This window comes from Puma concolor, chromosome A2 (genome assembly GCF_028749965.1).
Source record: "Puma concolor isolate L17-30 chromosome A2, mPumCon1.1.hap2, whole genome shotgun sequence".
Classification (NCBI taxonomy): domain Eukaryota; kingdom Metazoa; phylum Chordata; class Mammalia; order Carnivora; family Felidae; genus Puma; species Puma concolor.
Genome location: NC_141668.1, coordinates 71,825,051 through 71,843,611, shown reverse-complemented (window position 1 = coordinate 71,843,611; position 18,561 = coordinate 71,825,051). Strand labels below are relative to the sequence as shown.

At 34.8% G+C, this 18,561-nt stretch overlaps 1 protein-coding gene and 1 long non-coding RNA gene across 16 annotated transcripts in view; one reads left to right on the top strand and one right to left on the bottom strand.

Annotated features, from left to right (window-relative positions):
- The window catches only part of PPP1R9A (protein phosphatase 1 regulatory subunit 9A), a 328,586-nt gene that overhangs the window by 224,910 nt on the left and 85,115 nt on the right, over window positions 1-18,561 (top strand). For 8 of the 15 annotated variants that reach the window (XM_086695958.1, XM_086695954.1, XM_086695991.1 and 5 more), the window contains 3 exons: window positions 6,012-6,147; window positions 10,019-10,081; window positions 11,107-11,172. In XM_086695958.1, the coding sequence (XP_086552084.1) occupies window positions 6,012-6,147; window positions 10,019-10,081; window positions 11,107-11,172 (265 nt within the window). The remainder of the gene's footprint in view (window positions 1-6,011; window positions 6,148-10,018; window positions 10,082-11,106; window positions 11,173-18,561) is intronic. The other 7 variants (XM_086696008.1, XM_086696001.1, XM_086695975.1 and 4 more) reach the window with 3 other exon arrangements.
- Window positions 8,941-17,621, bottom strand: LOC147583260 (uncharacterized). Its single transcript, XR_015247059.1, has 3 exons — window positions 17,531-17,621; window positions 13,311-13,388; window positions 8,941-9,482 (listed from the first exon to the last, which is right to left on the bottom strand). It is a non-coding gene; the product is annotated as an uncharacterized LOC147583260 (long non-coding RNA).

The window sequence follows — 18,561 nt, the reverse complement described above, 5'->3', positions numbered from 1 at the left end:
GTTCCTGACTTTATTAATTGTTACATTTTTGAAGACTGAAAAATTTCAATTTAAAGTGAGCATATAATGTATACTTTTATATTTCAGTGGTAACTGAAATTAAGTTTCGCAGAACACACGTTAGTGCAGATATTTTATCTTTACTGTGGTTGATTCTCAAAAAACTACTCTGTTTTCAAATCTAGTGTGATTCAAATAAGAGGTAACTGGGACAGGGTGCACAGATAGTACTTTTAAAGGTGTTCAACTCTATCTAGCTATTAATACATTATGCAGGTAAAAACAACAGTAAACATTTGTTAAATACTCTCTAGGCACCAGGTCCTTAGTTAATCTTTTTATATGTATTACATAATATTTGAGTTACATTCATTTTATTACAATATGGGAACAGAGGATTAGAAATGTTAATACATTCAAGGTCACAGAGCTGGTCATACTGTCATGTTTATGGTTTAGTGAATTTGTCCTATCAAAACCTTTTCTCCCTTTTACAGACACTTTTAACCCCTAAATTAAACTATCACAGCATATCTATAGTGCAAACTCATAATTAAAATAATAACCTTACCTTAAAATTTGCATCTTCTGCCCAATTCTACATGTGCTATATTGTACACACACAGATACAGGAGTCCATATTTATAGACACCTTTAAAACGGACCAAATATTTAAGAACATATAGAAAGGTAATTTGAATGTTACACATTTTCCAAGTGGGAGATTTTATCACTTTCCTCAGAATAGTAATAGTGCCTAACATCCTTTCATGTCTGTACCACATTTTTATAAATTTTTTTTTTTTTTTTTTCAACGTTTATTTATTTTTGGGACAGAGAGAGACAGAGCATGAACGGCGGAGGGGCAGAGAGAGAGGGAGACACAGAATCGGAAACAGGCTCCAGGCTCTGAGCCATCAGCCCAGAGCCTGACGCGGGGCTCGAACTCACGGACCGCGAGATCGTGACCTGGCTGAAGTCGGACGCTTAACCGACTGCGCCACCCAGGCGCCCCTGTACCACATTTTTAAAAAAAGTTTATTTATTGGGCGGCCCGGGTGGCTCAGTTTGTTAAGTGACCAACTTCAGCTCAGGTCATAACCCAGGGGTTCAAGCCCCTCATCGGGCTCTGTGGTGACAGCTCAGAGCCTAAGCCTACTTTGGATTCTCTCTCTCTCTCTCTCTCTGTTTCTCTGCCCCTCCCCTGCTCATGCTCTGTCTCTCTCAAAAGTAAATAAAACTTTAAAAAACATTTACTTTGAGAGGGAGAGAGAGAGAGAGAGCCTAGGGAGGGGCAGAGAGCAAAGAAGAAAGAGAATCCCAAGCAGGCTCCGTGCTGTCATCTAGGAATTCCATGCAGGGCTCTGACTCACAAAATGTGAGATCATGACCTGAGCCAAAACCAAGAGTTGGATGTTTAACTGACTGAGCCACCCAAGCGCCCCTATACCATCTATTATTCTTTTATTGCTCCTTTAGACACATGGAGTAGATGCCAGTTATCACATGAGGGAAAAATCAGGCACGCAGATTAGTTTAGTTCCACTTCTGGGTGCTTTTGCTCTGAACCATACTTATCAAGATGACATTCTTCTACTGCATATATGAATTATAAATTATACTAGATTATAAGGTTTTAAAGATGTGTGTAGCTAAGTGCTATAATGCTACCCCAAATAGCTGCCTGAATGAAGACATGTACTTTAATATAACACTTTAAAAAGTGTATTTTGTGAGATGGACTGTCTATTTTATGTACAATTACAAATCACTTTTATTTTTTCAGACTGTAAAGTAATTTTGAATACAGACTAATATTGGGAAAATAGTGAATAATGTTAAATTGTAGGGCAAATTCAGAAAGCCATGCTGTGATTTGAGCAACTATGCCTTCTTGTTTAAAATGCTGGTTTCTTGGGGCGCCTGGGTGGCGCAGTCGGTTAAGCGTCCGACTTCAGCCAGGTCACGATCTCCCGGTCCGTGAGTTCGAGCCCCGCGTCGGGCTCTGGGCTGATGGCTCAGAGCCTGGAGCCTGTTTCTGATTCTGTGTCTCCCTCTCTCTCTGCCCCTCCCCCGTTCATGCTCTGTCTCTCTCTGTCCCAAAAATAAATAAACGTTGAATAAAATGCTGGTTTCTTATGTAGTATGGAACAATTCTTATTTCCTCTGAAACATTGATTATGCATATATTTGGGGGGGGAGGTTTTTTGTTTTTTTTTTTGTTTTAGTTTTAGCATCACGAATAATTCCAGGTTGGAATTAGATATCATGTTTTGAGGACAGGAAAAAGCTTGCACATTGTATTGGAATTTTGATTTATTATATAATTATATAATTTAATATATATGATGTACTCTAATATTGTAATTTGGGCCTTAAAAATAATTTTCTACTTTGAAATTTCTCACCAATGACTCCTTCATTCACCTCTAGAACCATCAGCACTGGTTCCAACTCATTGGCAAGTGAACCAAATCTTATCTATTTCTCTCCCTGAATTGTGATCAGAGTAATTTTAAATACTTGCCTTGCAGAGGAAATAAACTCCTGCATTCTTAGGGAAAACTGTTCAACTGAAAGATCTGACAATGTAATTTTCAAATAAGTGTAAAGAGTTGATGACTTAAATGAATGTGAATTCTTATTTACCTTTTACTTTGAGCTTGGCTACTATTTTCCATTAATAGCGTTTGGTACGTTAATTGCTTCCTTCAAGCTCCTGTCAGCTTTCTAGTAGGTAAGTGATACTCCCTCAAACCCCACTTTGGTATGCATTTGAAGAAACATAAAGGGTCAATCTAGGTTTTCCTAAATCTATCATTTGAGGATATGAGTTTATTAATTGCTTTATGTTTATATATCATTTCTGACTTTTAACCAAAAATATAATGAATTCAAGATAGTCATTATATGTCTAGATTAGTTGGGCATATTAGAGACTTTATCTTCCATCATAGAAACTGAATATCCCCAAAGAAAGAAAGAAAGAAAGAAAGAAGAAATAAAAATGTCTTCATAGTGGGTATGATCTTATATATGGAAAAATTCTAAGGAATCTCTAAAAATCTATGATTAATAAGTGAGTTTAGCAAAGTCACAAAATACAAGGCTAAAATTCAAAAATCAATTTTATCTCCATTCTAGAAACAATCAGAAACAAATTTAAAAATCCATACCACTTACAATAACTTGAAAAAGCATGAATAGAGGTAAATTTAACAAACTATAGCCACAACCTTACACTGAGCACTGGAGCGTATTACTGAAAGAAAGTAAAGAAAACCTAAATAAATACAGACATGCACCATCTTCATGGATCAGCTCAATATTAGGATGTCAGTTTTCCACAAATGGATCTATAGATTCAAAGCAATCCCAAATCAAACATCAGTGGGCTTTTAAAAGAAATTGATAAGCTGACTATAACATTTATATTAAAATGCAGATAACTTATAAGAGTAGTCAAAATAATTTGGGAAAAGATACACAGAGTTGGAAAATTCACACCACCTAGTTTCAAGATTTACTATACAGTAATCGAGGCAGTGTGGTATTGGCACAAGGATAAATACACCAATAGAATAGATTGGAAAAGTCCAAAAATCAGCCCACAGGTATATAGTCAACTGATTTTCAACAAATGTGCTGAAGTAATTCAGTGGCAGTATTGAATAGTTTTTTCAACAAATGGTGTTAAAACAGCTGGTTATCTATTTGGAAAATAATGAAACTCTACCTTTATCGAATATCATGCATGGAAATTAATTTGAAAGATAATAAAGACATAAGATAAAATCAAAACATTAACACTTCTAGAAGAAAAGAAAAATAGGAAAAATCTTAGCTATCTTAAATGAGGCAAAGATTTCTGAGGAAACAAAAGGGACAAATCTTTTAAAAAATGATAAATTGGACTTCCTTGAAAGACACAATTAAGAAAATTAAGAGGTAAACCACAGATTGGGAGAAGATAATAAACCAGACAGACAGATATACATGCATTATTTGTATGTATCTATGTGTATTTGTTATTTAGAGTATAGATAGATGAGGATATGCATCCAGAATATATAAGGAACCATTACAGCTCAATAGTAAAAAGCCAGACAACCAGTTTTTTTTTTTTAATTGGCAAAAGATTTGAAAAGGTATTTCACTGGAAAAGATATATGAATGGTCAATAAGTGCATGAAAAGATACTCACATTATAATTGGTCATCAAAGCATTGGAAATTAAAACCATTATAAGGTTTAAAGTGTAAGGTTAAAAGACGAAACTAAGTGTTGATGAGGATGTAGAGCAACTGTAATTTTCATGCTTTGCTAGTAGGAATATAAAATGGTGCCACAACTTCGAAAACGCATTTAGCTATTTCTTTAAAAGCTGAGCATATACTACTATACAACATTAATTCCACTATTAGTTATTTGTCTAAGGGAGATGAAAATCCACGTCCCCACAAAGGTTTGCACACAAATGTCTACACTAACTTTGCCCATAATATCCAAAATGCAACTCGACTATCCATCAATAGAAGAATAGGTAAGCCAAATGTAGTACATCTGGTACCAGGAATAATAAAAAGGAATGAATTACTGATACTTGAAACAGCATGGATAAGTCTCCAAAATATTATGGGGAGCCAAAGAAGTGAGACACTCTGTGATTCCATTTTTATGAAACTATAGAAAAAACAAATCTAATATGGGCCCAGGGTGAGGAGGATTTACCAGAAAAGGAAATGGGATATTTTAGGTTGATAGACATTTTCTATATCTTTGTTGATGTGGTGATTACAGTTTTATACGTTAGTCAGACTTATCAAATTGCACCTTTAAAGTAGATGTATTTTATTATGTGTAAATTATAGGATGAATAAGGATGGAAATTAGAGAAGTTACAAATTCTACCTACAGTTGATCCCCTAGGAAAAAAAGTCAAGTGATAAATGAGCACCTGAGCAAGATTTCAGAATCCTGTTTGAAACTACATAAAAATACTGCTATAAAGGCAATTACTAACATCTAAGTATAAAAATTTTGACTTTTAGTGCATTTGTACGGAGAATGGTGGTATATTTCATTTAAACTTATGATCAAACATAGCAATCTATTGTAATCAGAGGAAAGCATCAGTTCTAAGTATAGAAACAAGATTAAACAAAGAGACACATCCAAAATAATGAAATTAAATGATATATAGCAACTAAATCTAAATCATGTGTACTACTCATATATTTTTAGAAAAATAGCCATATATTAGTGTGAAAAGATGTAAAGAAGTGAATATGAATTTGTTGAGCCAAACACATAGTATTGATAAGGATGTATCATAAGTAACTGTAGCTTGCGATAAGTAAATGACTTCCCTTCTTTTTACCTTATACTTTTTTTCTTACAGTAATTAATATGAACAGATATTTCCTTTGTCCCTTTATTTCTTGAAACCACACCCTTCCTCATAGCGCCTCTTTCTCCAAAAGTGAATTTTCAAATTTATTACCCCTCCTTTAGTTTTTCTTTTCTTTCCCCTTCTTTTTTGTATCTCCAAAGTTATAGTAACTTAGCAAAAGTTAATGCCCCTCTTCACTTACCCACCTAAGGCATGTTTTTGAAGCAGTTTTTGCATTGTAAAGAGGACAGTATTGTGGAAATGATTCTCAAGTCCAATTGCATGGGAAATTATGAGTTTGCTTCCACTTTGTAGGGCATCAAAAATGTATGAAGTACTGTAGAATGGATTACATCTCTTTTGTCTTCTACCAAAGTAATTTGTTTATTGTCCTTTACCTTTCCCCTTTCTTTTCCTTTGGGCTGTGTCTGGAGTAACCTGTTCAGTTGCTCAGCGAACCTCCCCTTCCCGCCCAGGCATACCATTTAGAGTGCCTTGTGATATTATGTTCTTGAGCCTTGATGGACCATGATGAACTATCAAGCTTAGTTACTTTTTCTTAGCGCTCCTTTCTGCCTGGAGAGTCTTACTGTATTAGTCTCCTTTCACCTTCCTACAGATTTGTTATTGGGCGAGAAAAGCCAGGACAAGTGAGTGAGGTTGCCCAGTTGATAAGCCAGACGCTGGAACAAGAAAGGCGCCAGAGAGAGCTGCTGGAACAGCACTATGCCCAGTACGACGCCGACGATGACGAGGTAAGCGGTGCTTGCAAACATCCTTCCTGCCTTTCTTCCCACCGTGTTCCTACTTTACAAAACTCTTTTCCTGGAAAAAGTAGGATAGGTTCTTTGCAGTTTCTCAAGGAGAACGTGTCTACATTCAACTCCACAGAAAAGAAATATTACTTACATTTGTTATTAACTGATGAATCAAGTAATGGTATCCTATTTACAGCATGAAGACTTTGGAGTCAAGGAAGTCCTCTTTGTGCTATTAAAAGAAATTCACTGAAACAAAAAAGAGCGAAAAAACCAAGATGCGAATGGTAGCTGTCTTTATTGTTGGAATTTGGTGATGTTCTCTCTCTGCTTTGTATTTTTTTTTATTTCCCCCCCAATTTTCTACAGTGAGTTTGTAATGCTTTTTGAAAAAAAAATGAGTAAACATTTTGATTGAAAAAAGACACACGCATACATACACAAACATACACAGGAAAGTACTCAAAAATGCTGAGTGTTTTCAGGTTTCTTTTTTCCAGGAGAAGAAAGGTCTTTGGATCTGCTCACTGTGATTTGTGCTAACATAATGCAGAACAAAGCCTTTCCACCAGCATATATTCCTTAGAGTAGATACATATTGGAATAATTTTGCATCCTGCTCTCTGTAGAAGATCAAGTAAATGAATAGAAGCTAACCCCCAAGTGAAAATGGCTCTCTGGAACCCTTGTGCGTTATAATGTAATGCAGATGCTGGTCTATTTCTAATGTAAATGCCAAATGTACATTGATATAATGGGACAACATGCTTTATTATAAACATGTTTAAACATGCATGTGTTTCATATTGGCATGTCAAAAAAAATCCATCAATAATTTAATCATAGTATTTCATACTCCATAAACATAGTAAATATTCAGGTAAAACATATATTATTTATACCAGCTGATGTAAGGACAGTGCAACTTCTTATATTCAACCTCTGCTCATCTGAATATATTCTTTTTCCAGAGTTTTTTTGTTTTTTTTTTTTTTTTGGTTTCTAGCCAGGACATAGTGAAGATTAATAAACAGGCATTGAAATTTTACGTATTTTTAGTCTGGAATGTTTTAACCCAAATGTATATTAGTTTTTTATATGAGTGTAATTTAATGAGGATGTATTCTCCATTTATTATAATAGAAAAGTAAAAGTGGTGCATCAGTTAACTTTTGACCAAAGAATAAACATTACAAAGTCTTCATGTGAATGAATTAGTCTCTTAGAATCTTATATAGTTGATTTAACTTTTCACTTTCAGAGTGCATTTGAAATGGCAAGTATTTTTTTTTATTCTGAGATATTACATATGAAAATGTTATTTTGGATTTAAAAATTAAAAAGCAAAAAAACCAATTTTGTCAGATATTTAAATTTTCATCTTACCTATTAGTCTTCAGTTCTCTGTGCTAGTGTTTTGTGTTTTATCAGAGACACTGATTTGGTTTGGCTGCAAGCCTGTTTTAGGATTGTAGAATCATTCTCTGCAGCTTTGGTTTTTACCTGCTCATTCTGCTAGAAAGAATTTGGAGGTGAGGTTCGGGGCAGTTCTGATGACATCAAGCTGGGGAAGACGAGGAAGCCAGGCTTCCCCAGGCTGTGGGCCTCAGTATCTTCGGCTTTAAGAGATTGGGCTAAAATTCTGAATTCTTTCTAGCTTTTACTGGTCCATGAATCTGTGAAATAAAACATCAAGTCTAACAAGGAAAGAGGTAAAATAAGATAGCTCTTTAAGGCTCTCCTAGTGAAAATTTTAGATCATGTGCTACATATTACATACTTCCAGTTATTTTGAGGAACTGATTCCATTCAGCCCCAAAAGTTTTCAACTCAGGCCCCTAAAGCTGTTTGCTTGATGTTAGATTTTCTCCAATTTGAGTAAATGCAAAATGAGTGTTTGTTACTCAACTTTTATACCTAAGAGCACATCATAAAGATTTTTTTTTGTTTGCCTAGTTTTTTTTTTAAAGAAAGCAAAGCTGATTGTCACCTGAGCAGGTATTTTTCAGGACTAAGGAAGGTAAATAAATATTCAGTGCCTGGCACTTTGCAAGGTGCATTTCCCTGGATGATTTCATATAATCTTTACAGCACACAGAAGAGACTTTTTTTTTCTAAAAATGAGGCAAACAAAGCAAATGAGGCTTTTTCTAGTCATACAGCCAGTAGTTGGCAGATTTAGTATGGGAATAGAGTCTTCCTGTCTCCAAAGTTGGGACTTTTTACAACACTTTGCTGTTTTTGAATGGAGTGGGCTGATGGGTCTGTCTTTGTTCAGGCACACACAGAATAACTGGGGAACAAGAGATGTTGGAAAGAGGATTCCTGTTTCGAGTGATGGAGTTTCTTGTAATACTTAGGTTATGTGATTCTTTATTCCGTATTTCTAATAATGGGGGAATCAAGTGCTTGGAGAATTAATCTTATTCTAGGTAGATAATCCCTAAGTATCCTGTGAAGACAGGACTTTAGAGAAGAATAATTGAGTATATGATTTTGTTTTTTAAATTAGAGTTTACCTCTAGGTTAAACTTTTTCTTTTGTCTTCAAGTTGTAGAAATAGAAATCAGATGCTTGCTACTATGTTATTCCAAGTAACCTTCACTTTACTGAAAAGGTCAAGGAGTCTTTTTCTTTGTCTCTTTCTCATGCTCCTCTCTGACTTATAATTCTCCCTTTCTTGTGTGTTGCCAAAACATGCTCAGTTAAAACCAACTGTTAATTTTCTGTGCATAGGAGAAATGAAGCTGTACAAATAATGAAAATCCACTCTTGCGTAAATATTTTATCTCCTTGATTTAATTTTTTTACTAATAGTACCAAATAGTGTTAAATCAATTTAAGTGGTATGCCCCTATTTTTTATTTACTCTCTCCCTCTTTGTTAATGAATAGTAAAATGGCCAACAGACATAATGAAGGTGAGAAGGACCAATATTGGTTATCCAGTGGGTAAATGGTCCTTGAATAACTGAGTTAATTTTATATGTAATTGAACAATGTATTGATTTACACATCATTGTTAATTCTGAATTGTGTAATCAATCACTTGGCTTCTCACTTTTCTTATCATTTATGGAATCATCTTGTGATTTCAAAGTTAGAATAATTTTTATTTCACAATATCCCCTGTGACATTCCCTGGGCCAGCCAGGAAAACCTCTAATTAAATGCAGGACAACCAAGTTCATCCAACTAATTTCCAGAGCCAGCGCTTAGATCAGCATTGTCTACTGAAGGATAGATAGCTTCTGGTTTGGGTCAAATCATCCAAGGTTGATTCTAACTTGGAACTTGTCACATTGACAGAGGGGAGTTGCTTGCTTGAATTGCCTATGGGGAAAACATTGCAATGTGAGAAATATATCCTGAAATTGTAAAAGTACAGTAGTTCTCTATCAAAACCATATTTAGGATTAAGAATACCTCATCATGTATAGTGTGTGCTTGCATATAGCTGTTTTAATGCTTTAGGAAATTATAAGTGGTAATTCAGCAGAATTCAAAATTTATAGATAATTCCCAAACTTTATTGAAATCTCTGCTCTTTATGATTTTTTCCCGAATATTTAAACCAGAAGAGTTTAAGCAAACAACCAAATCAATTTTAATTTACATTCCTGTTTCTGGTTACTCTCTGTTAAACATTGTGATAAAAAAAATTAATAAATAAAAAGGGCTCTGCCTGAAGAGCAGAGAAGAGTAAAAGCCTGAAGAGTAAAGGGCAGGATCCTGTAAAGAAGAGGAAGATTAAATCTGAATAATTGAAATATAGATCTGAATATATCTGTAATTAGCAACTGCATTTCTGAATAATAGAATTATTGTTCATTTCTTTTTCTTTCTTTCTTTCTTTAACAATCTGGAAGGTAACGATGGAGGATTTCAGTAAGCCCCTCACACAGTCAGCACTATCCCACGAAATTCTGGGGGTATGGTAAATTTTTCAACTAGATTTTAATTTTCAATAACAAATTTAATCTCCTGTCATACTCCACAACTATCAATGTCTAGCCTTTCAATGGTGGGATGATGTAATTTTGATATATGTTTTGTGTAACATGGGTCATGTATGTAAATTGTAGGTAGATGTTTCTATCCAAGATCACTATGCAATGTGAAATACAGTTGGGCTCAGACTAGAAATGAAGTATGAACTGGTGCTGTACCACTTTTTTGAATTAAGAAATGCCTATGGTCGTTCACATTCAAATAAACTATTTTACATGCACTTTGCAATTATATGATTATTTTGGTTTGCTTCTTTAAATATATTCTTAAAATATTATGTTTATTACATTTTAAAATCTTAGATTATAGGTGTTATTTTCAGAGTCTCTTCGGGCAGTAGTTTATAACAAGGTTAATCATCACTCTAGAAACCGAGGCTCCTTCTCTTAAAGCATAATTTAATCTCACTTCCATAATTTTTTTCATTACTGGAATTAATATCATTATAGCTATATCATGAGAACAGTAGTTTAGTTTTTAGAATCTTTTAAAGTACTGAATATGATTTAGAGCAGCTGCCTACATGGATATGCATTTTTATTGCTTGTGTTAACATTAATAACATTAATAATTAGAGACAGAAATATAGTAGAAGCTATGGTTTGCATAAGTGTTGAATGATTTATAAGAATATAATTTTTAGGTGAAAAGTATTACAGGGATAACATTAAATTTGACTCCTGCTGTTTGCTGTTCCTGGTTGGAAACAGCTTATGTTGTGTGAAAAAGAGATTGCAGTTACTATGGATGGCCTTTTAATAATGTGGATTGAGTTTATACTGTTCTTAATGTTGAGAACCTATGAGTGGAGGGCATTCTCTCAGTTCTCAAACGTTTGTGTTATAGCAGGCACCAGAACTTCAGTGTTTTTTCTGTCCTTTATCATTAGGCTGCTCTCTTTAATAGGGAAAAAGCCTTCTTTAATTTTTGTTGTCAACTGTTTTAGAACACTGTGGCTGAATTGCAAGGAGTGTCTGGCAACTGCAATAACAATAACAACTATTTCCTTAAGGTTTGTTTTTTTTGGTGGAAAATAATGCTTACCTGTACTTTTCTGCTTCCTGTGTGAAATTAAATATTCTATGTGTCTTATTAACTAGCTGTGTGCTCAGAAGAACTCTAGAGCCATGTGTTTTCTATGTTGAATGATAGTTGGAGAAATTATCATTTGAAAAATAATATTTAATTCTGAAATATACCACGTATTACAGGTACAGGTTCTGCAAGTTGGAGTCAATCCTTAACGTTTAACCATGGATGTTTTTAACCCTTAACACTTTAAGTATTTTGTAATTTATATTAAAGGGGAAGAAAAAGATACCCAATAACAAGGCTGTATAATGTTTATACAATACAGTGTTTTTAAATCCAATGTTGTTATTTTAGAAAATAATCTTTGGATATAGAGTTTTTAATTTTTCAAAAAACTAAATGCACAGTATCTTTAAATTATACAAGTACTTATTTGCATGATTTACACAGTGGACATAGGAAAATGTCTAAAAACGTATTACACTTCAAGTGACAAAATAATTCTCACTATCTTTAGCTGCTAGTAACAGAAATGGGAGAGCTTAAAAATGGAAGTCAAGTATGTTTAAAGTGGAGATTGGATTATGGTGATAAGAGGAGCCTGAAGAATAGGAGAAATATAAGACCTTTTTAACAACTTGTTTATAGACTCCAATTTGGATCTTTAAAACCATTAAATTTCATTACACCCTTTAGTTTGTGATCCCCAAATCTACAGTACTGGTCGTTGTCATTGAAACCTAGAATCATAAGATGCTTGGAAAACATTTAGATGAAGATTGTATCCATGCTTGATCTAGCCTAAGCAGTGTAAACGTATACACACACACACACACACACACACACACACACACACACCATCTCCTGGAGTTAGACATCCTCCTGTACTCGAAAGATCTTCTTTAGAAATATATTCTTTGTATGTGAAAAAATTATTATTTATAATATTGAGCACAGACAGGAAGATGGATGGTGTCAAGGGAAGATAGAGGTTAAAATAGAAACCTTTGCCTAAATATTGTCATCTTTTTTGTAGCTTATTTTCTTTATTTTATCATAATGCAAGTGATTTGAATATCTTCATGTTATTTTCTTTCCAACTATCACATTGTGATGATATTTATTCATGAGTGAGTTACAAAATACTAAATAAACTCTGTCAAATTTTCTATGCCATTAAATTCCTCTGAGAATATAGACTTTGTACATCTTAGAAATCATGCTAGAACAATTCTACAGTACCATGACGAATAGGCTTTGCAGTGTTAGAGATGTCACAGAAATAACAGGAATGACAATATTTTTCCAACTTTAAGAATATTTGTAAGTTGAATATAATTTTATACCAAAAAGTCATAGAATATAAAAAGGCACCACTGGAGATGGGCCTTATCAGCCTTACTGTCCAGTGGGCCCGAGGGATCCTGTGGCTTCGCCATGCCTCTGCTCCTTCTCTCTTCTCTTCCTGGAATGCCATTCCCTGCACTCATTCTTGGTTGCCCTTGTATGCCCGGTGATCCTGTTTACTTTTCAGGGCTCGGTTTAGGTTTCATGTGTCTTCTCTACAAAGCCTTCTTAGACTGTCTCAGCTGGGCTGGGGCCCCTTTTCTGTATGAGTCAATAGTACTGCACATCTCTCTCTACCATTATTTACCCATAAATATCCCCCACTAGTTTATAATCTCTTCAGTAACAGGTTTCAGTAGCTGGTTGATTTTTAATACATACCAGTCCGAGCCTAGCGCTGGGCAGATTAGAGGAAGCCAAGAAATTGAACTGAATTGAATCACTCAAAGGATGTTAAGATGAAAATTGGAGAATAGAGTTAAATGAGGAGAATAAAATTTAGTTAGGAGCATAATCTGAAATAAGGAGGCAAGACTGGCGTAGAGTACATGGGAAAAGGATTGTCAAACCTGGCAAGACTAGAGATTAGAGATAGGGACTGAGGAATAATCTGTACTTGTCCTTTGGTATTTGGGATTTAGCACCTTTCTGTGGGATTTTACCTCCACATTGTAATTGTTTTGAAAGAACGTGAATTTGCAAGAAGACCTTGTCTCTATCACACTGCACCAAAATTGCACATAAAACCAGAAAAAAAATGAATATACATACTTCATTCCTTGGAAATCTTTGGACTTCAGCAGTAAGAATTTGGTCACTCACATTGACATGACTTCTTTTTAGTCATAACTGCGTAAACATACAATAGAAACAGAGTAGTTGAAATGGCCTAAGTGACGTCAAGATCAATATTGCATAGATAGCCATCTTCTCTTATTTTGCCCAATAGCCATCAATCATAGAAATCTCTTTTCTTCAGCAGTAAGAACTAAATGGTAACCTGGACCAAAGACCAGTATTTCGAAGCAGCTTTATTATGGAGTTTAGTAGGTCTGATAAGTATTACATTTATTTTAAGCTGATACTGATGCATGTAAGGGTAGTCGTAAAAACTCTTAATGGATTTCTGAAATTCCAGGTCTTAAAGAGATTAAAAAATTATCTTATTGACATAAAATTGACAGAGTAAGATGTATGGATCTTTAGTATATAATTCGACTTTTTATCATTATATATTCATATTTCATATATTAGCGTCAGTGTTAATGAGGGATAATTTATATACAATAAAATGCACCAATTGTAAATGTATTTATGTAGATAGGCAGTTCCATGAATAACCACCACCACAATCAAGATACATAACATTTTCATGACCTCAAATAATTTTCTTATAGAACTTTGCAGTTACTCTCAGCCCAAACCAAGTATCTATCTGTTTTCTAACATTATAGATTAATTTTGTCAATCCTAGAATGTCATTTGAACAGAATCATAAAGTACACACTTCTCAATATCTGGCTTCTTTCACTTTCATAATGTTATATTTATTGTAAGTATTCTGCATATTATGATGAGACTGTAATTGATACTGCTTTGAGTTACAGTAGACAAAGCCCAGGGCCTACCCAAAGTGGGATGTCCAATTGGAAACCCCCATCGTGAAGCTTGAATCCCACGGGCTACACTACTATATAAGATGAAAATAAAATCTAAACTCCACTATGTGAGAAACTGCTTTGTTAAACCTTGGTGCTGGATAGAAGGGAAGAAAAAATTTTTCCTGAGACATGTTGATCACAGCAACCTGAATTTATGCTACCTTTAAGAGAAAAGTACCCTTTATCGAGTATTCATCTTCAATCAAAGCCTAAATGTTAAAGTTTCAAAAAAATGAGCTTACAGTTTCAAAGTACAAATCACCATGAGTAACAGACAACAGAAGAGGGTGGGTGCAGGGAGGAAGTAAAAAGGGAAGGGAGAAAAAAGGAGAAAGGAAAAAAAGATAAGATCCCAATTATTTTATCAATTATACCAAACTGGAACCGGTGTCTCCAGTCCTGTATAACTTCTTCCAGAGGACAAAAATGAAAGTAGAACAACTCTGATACTAGGAATATAGTAAAACCTTGAGGGTGTGAGATGTATGAGGTAATGAGGTATAACCTTGGTACCAAACCATATGATGATGATAAAGAAGACTTACAGGCCTATCCTATTCATAAAACAATGCAAAAAGAAAAAGCCTAAATAAGATACTGACAAATCATATCCAAGAACATTTAAAAGAGAGATTATGGTGACATAGAGTTTAGCCAGTAACGCAAGTATGGTTTCATATTTGAACATCAGTCACTACTTGCATTTGACATCATACTAGAAGGCGAGAAGTAAAAGAACTACATTGGAAAAAAAGAAATACATTGGAGAAGAAAAAATAAAACTTTTTTTTAAGTTTTATTAATTTATTTTTTGAGAGAGAGAGAGAGAGAGAGAGAGAGAGACAGTGTGAGTGGGGGAGGGGTAGAGAGAGAGGGAGACAGAGAATCCCAAGCAGGCTCTGTGCTGCCAGTGCAGAGCCCAATGTTTGGCTCAAACCCACGAAGCCACGAGATCATGACCTGAGCCGAAACGAAGAGTCTGACACTTAACCAACTGAGCCACCCAGGTTGCCCCAAGAAATGAAACTGTTATTATTGCAGGTGATGTGATTATCTATTTGGAAAACCTCAAATATACCTAAAGATCAATTACTAAAATTATAAGATTTTAGCAAATTTGCTGGGCATATAATTAATATAAAATATAGCATGTATTTCAATGTGTCTACAGAGAGAGGATATAACTTATAAATTTAATTCCTTTGGTAAAAGGCAAGACCTTGCCTAATAAAACATAGGCAAGACCCTCAGGGAAAAATTTTATTGAAATATATTAAAGAAGGCTTATATGAAAGGGAAAAGAAGCCTTATTCATGGATTAGAAGACTCAGTAGTTTGAGTCAATTTTCTCGAAGTAGATTTATACATTCAATGCAATGCCAGTGAAAAGAATTGTAAAGAATTTAAAAATAGAATTTGGTAAGCTATTGCTACAATCCATAGGAAATCCGAACAATGCACCAGGAAAAAAAAGTAACATTTCACATGCTTTAGAAGAGAGATATTTATTACTAAGCTGTAGAAATTTAGTCCCTGGAACAAAAGAAGGAACAAGTTGGTCAAGGAGTCCGGAAGCAGTCCCTCACGTACATGAAAATTGGATTAGTCATGCAGATCACACTCCAGGTGAGCTGGGGAATGTTAGGCTTCTTAGTGAAGAGAAAACAGTGTAGTTGCAATCCCCAATCTCAGTCTGTATCTAAAAATTCACTCCAGGTGGATCAACTATTTACATGCAAAAAGAAAATTTAGAAGACACTGTAGAAGACTATCTTTATGACCTCACTGTAAGAAATGTTTCTACACAAAACGCGTAAGAAAGCAAAACTATAAAGGAAAGGATTGAGAAAATTGTATTAAAATTAAGAACTTCTGTTCATCAGAAGAATACCTTTATGAAAGCAAAAAGGCAGACCAGAGGCTGGAAGAAAATGTTTGAAAAATAAATAAGTGAAAGAGAGTCATATAAAAAGTACTTCTGTGAGCCAATAAGAAAAGAATAGCATTGGCTTTAATGATCATGTCATAGAAGAGGAAACCTCAGTGGCCAATGAACATATGAAAAGATGCCTGAACATATTAGCAATCAGGATGTAAAAATTAAAAACCAAAATGAAATACCATTTGATAGCTACTGAATTGATTTAAATGGAATATTTTAAGTTTTGGTGAGGATGTGGAGTAAAAGGAACTTTTATTCTCTGCACACAGGAATATTCATCGGCCCGTCCACCTTGAAAAACAATTTGACATTATCTAGTAAGGTTGACTTCTTCTAAACACTTAGTAAAAGTCTTATATACATGAACTGTAAGAATTGTTCTAATACTTTTCTTATAAGAGAAAAAAATTGGACACAACTGCTATCTCTACCAACAAGAGAATGGGCAAAAATACTGTGGTGTATTCTTACAGTGGAATGATGTACAGAAGTGGTTTCACCAATCCCATGGCAACTGGTAGAATCTCAGGGACATACCATTCAACATAAAAAAGGCACAGGGGCGCCTGGGTGGCGCAGTCGGTTAAGTGTCCGACTTCAGCCAGGTCACGATCTCACGGTCCGTGAGTTCGAGCCCCGCGTCAGGCTCTGGGCTGATGGCTCAGAGCCTGGAGCCGGTTTCCGATTCTGTGTCTCCCTCTCTCTCTGCCCCTCCCCCGTTCATGCTCTCTCTGTCTCTGTCCCAAAAATAAATAAACGTTGAAAAAAAAAAATTAAAAAAAAAAAAAGGCACAGAAGAATACAATAGAATTCCACTTATATGAAGTTTGGAACCATTAAAAACAAATGATACATTGTTTTGCTATATGTAAATATGATAAAACTGAAGAAAAACCAAGAATGATAAAATCCAGCAGGATTACTTTGAAGGGCAAGCAACTAAAACAGGAAAGCACACACAAGAGGACTCTACAATGTGGTGATACTGCTCCTTTTCTTGTACTGGGTTGTTCATTGGTAGTGGTTTTATCTTTATTCATACACTGTCTATATGTTTTGTAAATATTCTGTCAACTCAGTATTTAATGAAAAATTAATATCTGCCATGGACAGTTCTTGCATTTAGCCGTTATATGGATACAAAATGACTCCGACCTAGTTCCTGCTCCCCAGCATTTACAAAATAACCCTACAACTCTGTCTCAAACTTGCCTCAATGTGACAATCTCATGGTACTTCTTTAAAATTACACATTTCCCCACCCAGCCTCAGACCTAGTGAAACAGAATATGCATTGTAGCAGGCCTCGGATTATGGGCGTTTGTGGGAAGGAGTTAGCTGCGATCATAGCTGGAGTTGTCCAGCCTAAAGATGCCAGGAAAACTGACCTTTGAGTCCTGGTGTTGCAGGACTTTGTCAGAAAGAATTGCTGCCACGAACCACCAGACAGCCGTGAGGAAAGGAGTAGACTTATTCTCTCTGAAAGGAAATTGTAAAATCGAGATAGTGTTTATCATCAATTCATAGGTAATCCATAGAAGTGCCATCAATGATGTTTGTGTTGATTTTACCTTTTCATTTCTGTAACTCCTGGTTAGCATTTTTGCAATCATATGCATCACTTTGTATTTTCCAAGATTCAATTAGTTGTAGAATTATAGAATTATTAAAGTAATCGTATAACGTGTGCCACTTTGGTTCCTGTAGTTGTTCTCTTCTGCAGATTATAAATTCAGGGAAATACAAATCTCTCTGTCCCTTCCCACAGTTCTGCTGGCATCAGAATAAGCGCTTCATTGTTTCCTTGGCAAGTAAAATGAAACTCAAGGAAGGCTGCCAATTTGAAATTGCAGTGTGACATTTGAATTACAGAGGTCTCCTTTGGTCTGTTGACTGTTTAATTCTGGATCTCAGTGGGAAAAATAGGAATCTTTAGTTCCCTCCTCATATAGAATATATTTATCAGGAACTTAAAGACAGTGGCATTATATATTAGTGAGTAGGTAGCATTTGTTAAGAGGAATTGAATTAGGAATATTGACTCGTGGAAAAATATAGTTTACACTCCCAAGAAGCTGACTATTTTGTTTTGGAAACAGTAAATATATATGGTAAAGAATTTAAAGCACCTTCAAGGCAACCTGTCAAAAGGCTAGATAAGCATAGTGTAAAAGAATCATCACAGTGAAGGATGTACAAAATAAAAGTATGAATTTAGATTTGTGGTGTTAATTTTTATTTGCAAGAAGTTTTTTGTGGTTTTTCTTTGTTTTCTGTAACCTAGAAGTTGGGTCAATATTGGATATGTTCAAGAAGTAAAAAGACCAGTTTACCTGCAGGCAGAGTATGTGGAAAGGAATACTAGTTGGACCGTCTTTAAAAAGGTAAATTGGACAATATTTTAGGGACTTTAAAAATC